Source organism: Tachyglossus aculeatus, chromosome 6 (genome assembly GCF_015852505.1).
Source record: "Tachyglossus aculeatus isolate mTacAcu1 chromosome 6, mTacAcu1.pri, whole genome shotgun sequence".
Lineage (NCBI taxonomy): Eukaryota > Metazoa > Chordata > Mammalia > Monotremata > Tachyglossidae > Tachyglossus > Tachyglossus aculeatus.
This window is the reverse complement of record NC_052071.1, coordinates 46,182,491-46,194,195: the sequence shown is the minus strand read 5'-3', so window position 1 is coordinate 46,194,195 and position 11,705 is coordinate 46,182,491. Positions and strand designations below refer to the sequence as shown.

The 11,705-nt window shown below is 43.7% G+C and overlaps 1 protein-coding gene across 2 annotated transcripts in view; it reads right to left on the bottom strand.

The window, feature by feature from the left end:
* Positions 1-2,163: 2,163 nt before the first annotated feature.
* Positions 2,164-11,705, bottom strand: part of LOC119929961 (transmembrane protein 47-like) — a 50,402-nt gene continuing 40,860 nt past the window's right edge. For both annotated transcript variants that reach the window (XM_038748348.1, XM_038748347.1), the window contains 2 exons: positions 7,434-7,574; positions 2,164-2,503 (listed from right to left, as the gene is read on the bottom strand). In XM_038748348.1, the coding sequence (XP_038604276.1) occupies positions 2,322-2,503; positions 7,434-7,574 (323 nt within the window). In that variant the 3' untranslated portion in view covers positions 2,164-2,321. The remainder of the gene's footprint in view (positions 2,504-7,433; positions 7,575-11,705) is intronic.

Genomic DNA, 11,705 nt, shown 5'->3' with positions numbered 1-11,705 from the left:
AAGTCACACAGCTGACCACTGGAAGAGCCAGGGTTTGAACCCTCGACTTCTGACTCCAAAGCCCATGCTCTTCCCATTGAGCCACATGGTAATATTTCATTTTATTAGTTAATGAGAAGAATCAAGCATACTAGTGTGTTCACACCTGAGCAAATGTAGCTCTGGAATTAAACTAAATTCTTGGAAATGAGTGATCTAGTAAGGTAAGGCTTATAGAGACTGGATATAAGAAATATCTTGCCAAAGATTATTAGCATTTGGGATTCCATTGCAAGTGAGGGATATCGATTCCAAGCAAGGGATCATTTTGTCTGGAATTGTAATATTACTTCATTTTTCACTTTACTAAGGAGAATTTCAGGGCAGTTTGTAACTGGAAAATTTTCGCTGTGTTCTTTGGGAAATGTGGAGTGAAAAAGGAAAACTATTCCCATAGTGACTCTGAATTCCTTCCCGTGTCTGAAGCTCCAAAGAACTGGTCCTTTTCTTTATTTTTTTTCAACTCTGGCCTGTCTTCCTTAGGCCACCAGATGATGATAGCTCATTAAAAATTCTGAAGGAGGTATAGGTTCCATAACCCAGTTTCTTTCTTTAAATGTTAATTTTTTTTTTTTGCCTCTGAACATACACACAAGCCACACAGGGCATCCACTACGAAAGGAGGGAGGGAAGGAATAGACTCCAGATGATCTTTGCACACGTTTATTTATATGAAAAAGAAGCAGGATTCCACCTGACACACTTCAAACACTCTCTATGACACAGATACAAATGCAAATACAGTACATTAAAATATAAAATCAATTCTGGCCTCCTAAACCTTTGCCTTCTTTGAAACCTGTCTCACCTCACCTCAATTCACAGCCCAAACGGAAAAAGTCTGGAAGGGACAGGGGTAGGTGAGGACAATTCTAGCTATGTTCTAAGGTCCTGCTTATTCCAAAACAGGGTCTGTTTTTCAAATTTATGTTTTGTCTTCCTGTTACCATTTGGTAGCACGGGGAAGCAGAATGGCCTAGTGGATAAAGCACAGACCTTGGAGTCAAGAGGACCTGGGTTCTAATCCCAGCTCTGCCATTTGTCTGCTGTGTGACCTTGGAGAATTCCCTTAACTTCTCTGTGCCTCAATTACCTCAATTGTGAAATGAAGACTGTGAGTCCACTGTGGGACAGGGACTGTATGTGTCCAACCTGATTAGCTTGTATCTACTCCAGTACTTAAAACAGTGCTTGACACACAGTAAGCACTTAACAAATACCATCATCATCATCACTATTATTATTATTACAGAGAAGCAGCGTGGCTCAGTGGAAAGAGCCTGGGCTTTGGAGTCTGAGGTCATGGGTTCAAATCCCCGCTCCACCACTTGTCAGCTGTGTGACTTTGGGCAAGTCACTTCACTTCTCTGTGCCTCAGTTCCCTCATCTGGAAAATGGGGATTAAGACTGTGAGCCCCACATGGGACAACCTGATCACCTTGTAACCTCCCCAGCGCTTAGAACAGTGCTTGGCACATAGTAAGCGCTTAATAAACGCCATCACTATTATTATTATTATTATGGGAGAGGGCAGATGTTTCTTTTTTCAATGGCATTTGCTAAACCCTTACCATGAGTCAGGCGCTGTATTAAGCACTGGAATCGATACAGGATAATCATGTTAGACACAGTCCCTGTCCCACACGGGGCTTACAGTCTTAAAATCTCCATTTTACAGATGAGGTAACTGAGGCTCAGAGAAGCGAAGTGATTCGCCCAAGGCCACACAGAGGACAGGTGGCAGAGCTGGAATTAGAACCCAGGTCTTCTGACTCCTAGGCCTGTACTCTTTCTGCAATTGGAACGCTTTCAATTCTGAACCAATCAATCAATCGTATTTATTGAATGCTTCCTGTGTGCAGAGCACTGTACTGAGTGCTTGGGAGAAGCAGCCTGGCTCAGTGGAAAGAGCCCGGGCTTGGGAGTCAGAGGTCATGGGTTCTAATTCCGGCTCCGCCACTTGTCAGCTGTGTGACTTTGGGCAAGTCGCTTAACTTCTCTGTACTTCATCTGTAAAATGGGGATGAAGACCGTGAGCCCCATGTGGGACAACCTGATCTCCTTTTATTCCCCCCAGCGCTTAGAACAGTGCTCTGCCCATAGTAAGCGCTTAACAAATACCACCATTATTATTATTATTATTATCCAATAAGACAGAGTTGGTAGGCACATTACCTGCCCACAAGGCCACCCAGGAAATCGCCTTTCTGCCCTCCACTTCCCCCCATCATTCCCGTTACAGTCCAGGAACCCACACTCGTTCACTCCGGCCAAAGGCTCTGCTAGTAATAGGCGTCCTCATAAATGTCTGTGCGCAAGCAGTAAAGAATGGCACCACCGAGCATGAAAATAGCCGATCCCCAGCCCAGGCCGTAGCCCCAGTTGAACTCATGGTAGGATTTCAGCATGCTGCTGTCGATGAATTTGATCGGGTAGAGGATTAAGGCGCAGACCTGCAGGACTACTACACACAAAGGAAACGGGAGGGGAAAACAAACGAGTTAAAACCCAGGATCGATAAACAACGGGACAAAACGCCCACCGGACTCCTTCCCCTTGGTTCAGCCCCTTGCTCTCCTCCTGAAAAATGGCTGGCTTGGCTTCTCCGATTCAGAGCCAAAATCCCTGAGCACATTTTGGGGTTCTGTGTCTTCCACTTAGTTAAATTAATCGTGTCTAGTGAAGTTCAAACATTCCATTTGATCTGAATCAACACACGGGCCTTTAGTCCTGGCTATATTACCATGAAAATGTTTATTAGGAGCTAATGAGAACATGGTAGACTTCTCTGCCCTGGGCTACACAACTATGCCGTTCCGAGAGAAGGCAGAATTTATTTCTGGAACACCCGGCAGCATCGTGAAACAAAGAGAAAGTAATAGCAACCCTAGGATCGTGGGATCGGGAGGAACCTCAAGAGGAATAGCCATCAAAGATACTACCGGGCTTTTCATGTGAACGCTGGCTGCCATCCACCCACAGAGTGAAAATCAAGTGGTTAAGGACAAGGTGGAGTTTCTCTCTTCAGGTTCCTTCTCAATCAATCCATCGCATTTATTGAGCGCTTACTGTGTGCAGAGCACTGTACTGAGCGCTTACTAAGCGCTTCCTTCTCATTAGAAGGCATCCAAGTTCAGTCACACCTGAGAGGATCTGAGGGCCTTGACTTCCTCCTGGATGCTGCTCCTTCTGGAGGTTTGACAGAGGCTGAGTTGTAGGTTTGGAGCTCTAATTAATTTCTTTCAAGGCCGCAGACTTTGCTTTGGTTTCTGCCCTAGCCCTCTCTCCGTCCTCCAAGGTGAGATTCAGCCGGCGGTCGTCAGTTAGGATGGATAGAAGTTGTGAGAGTGAGGAGGGCTTTCCATTCTCCCCCTCCCTTTCTGGAGAAGGCCTAGTGGAGGGGAAGGTAATTCCTTCACCCTCGCAGCATTTTGGGTGGGACTGGCAGGAGCCCAAAGAGACTAAAAAGAGATGAAAGCTGCCAAGATGGTGCCTCCACTTTGTTAACTACCCGCTACCGGTAGGCCATGCCCAAGCTCTCTCAAGACCTAGTCATGGCAGTGAGTGAGCTCTCACATGGCTTAGTGGATACGGCACGGGCCTGCAAGTCAGACCGTCACGGGTTTTAATCCTGGCTCTGCCTGGAATGCCCCCAATCCATCCGCCCATCCGCCAAGCTAGCTCTCTTCCCCCCTTCAAGGCCCTGCTGAGAGCTCACCTCCTCCAGGAGGCCTTCCCAGACTGAGCCCCTTCCTTCCTCTCCTCCTCGTCCCCCTATCCATCCCCCCATCTTACCTCCTTCCCTTCCCCACAGCACCTGTATATATGTATATATGGTTGTACATATTTATTACTCTATTCATTTATGTATTTATTTATTTTACTTGTACATTTCTATCCTATTTATTTTATTTTGTTGGTATGTTTGGTTCTGTTCTCTGTCTCCCCCTTTTAGACTGTGAGCCCACTGTTGGGTAGGGACTGTCTCTATGTGTTGCCAATTTGTACTTCCCAAGCGCTTAGTACAGTGCTCTGCACATAGTAAGCGCTCAATAAATACGATTGATTGATTGATTGATCCGCCAAGCTAACTCTCTTCCTCCCTTCAAGGCCCTACTGAGAGCTCACCTCCTCCAGGAGGCCTTCCCAGACTGAGCCCCTTCCTTCCTCTCCCCCTCGTCCCCCTCTCTATCCCCCCATCTTACCTCCTTCCCTTCCCCACAGCACCTGTATATATGTATATATGTTTGTACATATTTATTACTCTATTTATTTTACCTGTAAATATCTATTCTATTTATTTTATTTTGTTAGTATGTTTGGTTTTGTCCTCTGTCTCCCCCTTTTAGACTGTGAGCCTGTTGGGTAGGGACTGTCTCTATATGTTGCCAACTTGTACTTCCCAAACGCTTAGTACAGTGCTCTGCACACAGTAAGCGCTCAATAAATATGATTGATTGATTGCTGTGTGGCCTTGGGCAAGTCACTTTACTTCTCTGGGCCTCAGTTACCTCATCTGTAAAATGGCCCATGCGGGACAGAGGCTTTGTCCAACCTGATTTGCTTGTATCCACCCCAGCACTTAGTACAGTGCCTGGCACTTAAAAAATGCTACAATTATTATTATTATCCGGTCACCAGACGGGGCCAAGATCTCCACTCACCTCAGAGCCAGGGAAGGGTCTTAAATGGAGTCCCTGAGTGCCCAGCAACTCTGAGGCCAGTCCAGGGCTCTGATCTTCTGGTCTCTCCCCTACTTGATTCCTGACTGGATTGGATTTTCACTCCCCCAGTATCTATCTCTCTCTGGCTTCTTTTTCCTCTCAGGTTCTCTTTTCTCCATCTTGCTTTTTTTCTCCTTTTTCTTTTCTGGGCCTGTCTCTCTGTTTCTCTTCCCTCTCTCTGCGTGTCTCCTTTGATTTCTGTCTCCCACCCCTTCAAAACCTCACCCTCCTGTATATATGTTTGTACATATTTATTACTCTATTTATTTATTTATTTTACCTGTACATATCTATTCTATTTATTTTATTTTGTTAGTATGTTTGGTTTTGTTCTCTGTCTCCCCCTTTTAGACTGTGAGTCCACTGTTGGGTAGGGACTGTCTCTATATGTTGCCAACTTGTACTTCCCAAGCGCTTAGTACAGTGCTCTGCATCATCATCATCAATCGTATTTATTGAGCGCTTACTGTGTGCAGAGCACTGTACTAAGCGCTTGGGAAGTACAAGTTGTGTACTCTGCACACAGTAAGCGCTCAATAAATACGATTGATTGATTGATCCTAAGTTTGCCCTCACATCCAGAGGCTACAGAAGCGTGAGGTCGGGGTTTCTTCCCTCTGGGCCACCAAATGAAATGAGAATGAGAAGCAGCATGGCTTAGTGGATAGAGTACCGGCCTGGAAATCAAAAGGAACTGGGTTCTAATCCTGCCTCCTCCACTTGTCTGCTGTGTGACCCTGGGCAAAGTAACTTCAGTTCTCTTTGCCTCCGTTACCTCATCTGTAAAATGGGGATTAAGACTGTGAGCCCCATGTGGGACAACCTGATTACCTTGTATGTACCCCAGCACTTAGAACAGTGTTTGGCACATCGTAAGCGCTTAACAAATACCATTATTATTATTATTATTATTACCCCAGTGCTTAGTATAGTGCCGGGCACATAGTAAGTGCTTAAGAAATACCACTTTAAAAAAAGTGTAGTCCAACCCCAAATGTTTGGAATCCACAGGAAAGTCTAACTTCCCTCCAACCTCTGCCCAAGTCACCCAGAAGGGTTGAAATGAAATATAATGCTGTATATATATATATATATGAAATATATATATATACTATATGAAATATAGTATACTATCCAGAAACTCTTTCTGATTATAATTATTGATCTATTAGACAGCTTGCCTTGTACAGCATTAGCAGGATCTGGGCCCGGAGAATTAGCCCATTGAGGAGGCAGATTCATTCAATCGTATTTATTGAGTGCTTACTTTGTGCAGATCACTGTACTAAGAGCTTATGTGAAGTGGAATTTGTTGCATTCTCTTTCCTTTCACCTAGGCCACCCTGAGAGGACTTAATCAGTGCTTTCTCACTGAAGACCAACTGTACACCCATCCCAGAAACCCAAGAGTCTCACACCAATTGACTTTTACCAGAAACCCCTAAATCAGGAATTTCAAATTTCGTGATCTGAGAAGATGCGTAGAACCATTCCTCTTTTAGTCTCACAAGTCCCATAAAATTGATAATAATAATAATGGTATATGTTAAATGACTGCTCTGTGTGAAGCGCTCTATCAAACACTAGTATAAATCCAATAGAAGTAGATCAAACACAATCCCTGTCCCAAATAGGGCTCACGGCATAAGGAGGAGGGAGAACAGGTATTTTGTCCCCATTTTTACAGATGAGGAAACTGAGGTACAGAGAAGTAAAATGACTTCCCCAAGATCATTCATTCATTCATTCAATTGTATTTATTGAGCGCTTACTGTGTGCAGAGCACTGTTCTAAGCGCTTGGGAAGTACAAGTCAGCGACATATAGAGACGGTCCCTACCTGACAACCGGCTCACAGTCTAGAAGGGGGAGACAGACAAAACATGTGGACAGGTGTCAAGTCATCAGAATAAATAGAATTAAAGCTAAATGCACATCGCTAACAAAATAAATAGAATGATAAATATGTACACACAGAAGGCCAGTTATGGAGCTGGTCCTGAAACCCAGGTCACCTGGCTTCCAGGACTATGCTCTTTCTACTAGGCATGGCTCAGTGGAAAGAGCCCGGGCTTTGGAGTCAGAGGTCATGGGTTCAAATCCCAGCTCCGCCAACTGTCAGCTGTGTGACTTTGGGCAAGTCGCTTAGCTTCTCTGTGCCTCAGTTACCTCATCTGTAAAATGGGGCTTAAAACTGTGAGCCCCCCGTGGGACAACCTGATCACCTTGTAACCTCCCCGGTGCTTAGAACAGTGCTTTGCACATAGTAAGCGCTTAACAAATACCATCATCATTATTATTATTATTAGGCCACACCGCCGCTTCTCCTGATTAAGACGTACTGATTTTGGAATATGGTTATAAACTGGAAGGAGCATGGCCTAGTGGATAGATCACAGGCCTGGGATTCAGAAGGAGTTGGATTCTATTCCCAGCTCTGCCACTTGTCTGCTGGAGTGATCTTGGGCAACTCACTTCACTTCTCTGTGCCTCAGTTACCCCATCTGTAAAAGGAGGATTGAGACTACAAGCGCAATGGGGGACAGGGATTCTGTTCAACCCCAGAGCTTAAGTTCAGTGTCTGGCACATAGTAAGCACTTAACAAATATGATTATTATTATCATTGCTAATGATAATAATAATAATAATAATAATAATAGAAACATTTACCAGCACCAAAGAGGAAGACGGCAACAACGCGATAATAGCGCCTGTAAGTCCCGGAGCAGAACGAGATTAAGGAGATGAGGAATGCCAGCAGGGTGATGGTGGATGCCGCCAGGATCAACACCAGAGTGGCCACTTGCCAGTCTAGGGGAGAGAAAATGCAAGAATTAGCACTTGAGTCCTCAACCCTCAGTGTGAAACGGTGCCAGGAGGCTGCTGGATGGAGCGGTACAATCCGAACACAGTAGAGAAGCAGCGTGGCTCAGTGGAAAGGGCAGGGGTTTGGAAGTCAGAGGTCATGGGTTCCAATTCCAGCTCCACCGCTTGTCTGCTGTGTGACTTTGGGCAAGTCACTTAACTTCTCTGGGCCTCAGTAACCTCATCTGTAAAATGGGGATTAAGACCGTGAGACCCCGATTACCTCCATTAGCTTGCCTTGTACAGGATTAGCAGGACCTGGGCCCGGAGAATTAGCCCAGTGAGGAGGCAGATTCATTTGATCGTATTTATTGAGCGCTTACTGTGTGCAGAGCACTGTACTAAGCGCTTATGTGAAGGGGAATTTGTTGCATTCTCTTTCCTTTCACCTAGGCCACCCTGAGAGAACTTAATCAGTGCTTTCTCACTGAAGACCAACTGTACACCCATCCCAGAAACCCAAGTCTCACACCAATTTACTTTGACCAGAAACCCCTAAATCAAGAATTTCAAATTTCGTGATCTAAGAAGATGCGTAGAAACATTCCTCTTTTAGGCTCACAAGTCCCATAAAATTGATCATAATAATAATGATATATGTTAAATGACTACTCTGTGTGAAGCGCTCTATCAAACACTAGTATAAATCCAATAGAAGTAGATCAAACACAATCCCTGTCCCAAATAGGGCTCACGGCATGAGGAGGAAGGGAGAACAGGTATTTTGTCCCCATTTTTACAGATGAGGAAACTGAGGTCCAGAGAAGTAAAGGGAAGGGGTTCAGGTATTGAATCCCCATTTTACAGAGGAGGAAACTGAGGTCCAGAGAAAGTGAAGTGACTTGTCCAAGGTCACCCAACAAACAAATGGCAGAGCCAGTACTAGAATAATAATGGCATTTGTTATGCACTTACTGTGTGCCAAGCACTGTTCTAAGCACTGGGGTAGATACAAGGTAATTAGGTTGTCCCATGTGGGGCTCATAGTCTTAATCCTCATTTTACAAATGAGGTAACTGAGGCACAGAGAAGTTAAGTGACTTGCCCAAAGTCACACAGCTGATAAGCGGCGGAGCCGGGATTAGAACCCATGACCTCTGACTCCCAAGCCTGTGCTCTTTCCACTATGCCACACTGCTTCACCAATGATCAATGATTCAATCACTAAATACTATTTATTGAGTGCTTACTGAATGCAGAGCACTGTACTGAATGCTTGGGAGAGTACAACAGAGTTGGTAGACATGTTCCCTGTCCACAAGAAGCTTACAATCTAGAGGACTCGGGTCTCCTGACTCCCAGTCTCACGGTCTTTCCATTAGGCTATGCTCCTTCCCAGGGTCACAGATTTTTTAATTATTATTTTATTATTATTATTATTATTATCATATTTAAGTGCTTACTTTGTGTGAAGCACTGTTATAAGCACTGAGGTAGGTACAAGTTAATCAGTTTGGACATAGTCCCTGTCCTACATGGGGCACACAGTCTAAACAGAGAAGCAGCGTGGTTCAGTGGAAAGAGCACGGGCTCGGGAGTCAGAGGTCGTGGGTTCTAATCCCGGCTCTGCCGTTTGTCAGTTGGGCAAGTCATTTAACTTCTCTGTGCCTCAGTTCCCTCATCTGTAAAATGGGGATTAAGACTGTGAGCCCCACGAGGCACAACCTGATTACCTGGTGTCTACCCCAATGCTTAGAACAGTGCTTGGCGCATAGTAATTGCTTAGCAAATGCCATTATTATTATTATTATTATTATTATTATTATTAAATAGATCAGTGGAGTCAAGAGGGTGAGCCCACTGTTGGGTAGGGACTGTCGCTATATGTTGCCAACTTGTACTTCCCAAGCGCTTAGTACAGTGCTCTGCACACAGTAAGCGCTCAATAGCACCTGTATATATGTATATATGTTTGTACATATTTTTTACTCTATTTATTTATTTATTTAATTTATTTGTACATATCTATTCTATTTATTTTATTTTGTTAGTATGTTTGGTCTCTGTCTCCCCCTTTTAGACTGTGAGCCCACTGTTGGGTAGGGACTGTCTCTATATGTTGCCAATTTGTCCTTCCCAAGCGCTTAGTACAGTGCTCTGCACATAGTAAGCGCTCAATAAATACGACTGATGATGATGATGATGAATAAATACAATTGATGATGATGATGATGATGGTTTAGTGTAAAGAGCACGACCATAGGAGTCAGAGGTCATGGGTTCTAATGCCGGCTCCGCCACTTGTCAGCTGTGTGACTTTCAGCAAGTCACTTACCTTCTCTGTGCCTCAGTTACCTCATCTGTAAAATGAGGATTAGGACTGTGAGCCCCAAGTGGGACAACCCGATTACCTTGTATCTACCCCAGTGCTTAGAACAGTACTTGACACTTAGTAAGCGATTACCAAATACCATCATTCTTATCAATATTATTATTATTAAATCTAGGAACAGCTTTGAATCACAGAGAGGTTTACATGGGATAGTTAAATTCAATTTATTAAACATATTCTTTGGGAACGGGGGTGGTGGAACAAAGATGAGTCAGAGAACAGGTATTTGGAGCAGTGATACTTAATAAAGGTCTCAGTTTTCTTTTAAGTACTTTGTTTACTCCCCTCTCTGTCCCACCTCCAAAGCCACTGCAAACAAGGAACTAGTGGGAATGGGTGATTTGTAAAGTACATTGTCTCGCAGCCCCTTGATTCAAATGAGACATCTGCTAGGAATGAATCAAATTCCTTCACTCCTTTTTGTTTTCAGTGGTTTTTCTCTTGGCACTCTGGTAAATTAGCAGCCCAAACAGTTGGCTTTACTTCTGGACCTCAGTGGAGCACTGCTGCACGTTTTCATCATCATCATCAATTGTATTTATTGAGCGCTTACTATGTGCAGAGCTCTTGGGAAGTACAAATTGGCAACATATAGAGACAGTCCCTACCCAACAGTGGGCTCACAGTCTAAAAGGGGAAGACAGAGAACAAAACCAAACATACTAACAAAATAAAATAAATTTTCACTCTTGGAAGCCCCCGACTCCTGGGTCTCCATTTTCCCTCTCGGAAATCGGGGCGCTGCTACTTTCAGTAAAAACCGAAATGAATGTTTGGAGGATGATTATAAAGGTGTTACAAACTGAGAGTCGGGAAGAGTCCTAGAAAACGTCTTCATTATTCTTTTAATTGGCTGGAGTAAATATTTTGGAACTGAGTTCCACCAATAAAGCTGAATTATGAGAGAGACCATTATTTATCTCAAGTGTTACAAAAGGAAAAACGTCTCAGTTTTTGGAAACCTGGAAAATGGCCGAATGAGACCATCTGGCAGTAAACAGACTTGTCCAAACAGACTTACCCTAACAGGCCTCAAACACATCTGGAGGGTGACTAACAAATTAGCAGATAAGAGAGAGGGAAAGGAAAAAAAAAAAGAAAGAAAAAAACCCACAAACCACCTACTGATAGAAAAGAAAGAATGGGGTACCTGGGAAACCCCTGAGTATCTCAGACTCAGCAATTTTCAGACAGGCATTTCTTTGACTCTCACGTTCCACATTAAAATACTAATTTGTTTTTGCCCGTTCTCTTTGGGGATTTTTTCTTTTTGGATCCAGCCTGCTTATTCTTGTCACTACAATGGTTTCATTGTGGGTTTTTGCTTTTAAAGGCTTTATCAAGTGGCTAAGGAAAATCCCAACCAAAATATGTCAAAAAAAAAAAAAAAGATGCATTAATGTCTGTCTCCCCCTCTAGACCGAGAGCTCACTGTGGGCTGGGAATGAGTCTACCAACTCTGTTATATTGTCCTCTCCCAAGCACTTAGTACAGTGCCCTGCACACAGTAAGTGCTCAACTAATACAATTAATTGAGTGTTTGACTGATTGAAAAGACATCCTTAGGCAATACAGATCTCAACAACAACAAAAAATTATCAGTGAATTTGGGATTTCCATCAAGTTTTATCTGTCATTCATAATGGTAATCTCTATATGTTGCCGACTTGTACTTCCCAAGAACTTAGTACAGTGCTCTGCACACAGTAAGCGCTCCATAAATAAGATTGAATGAATGAAAGAAT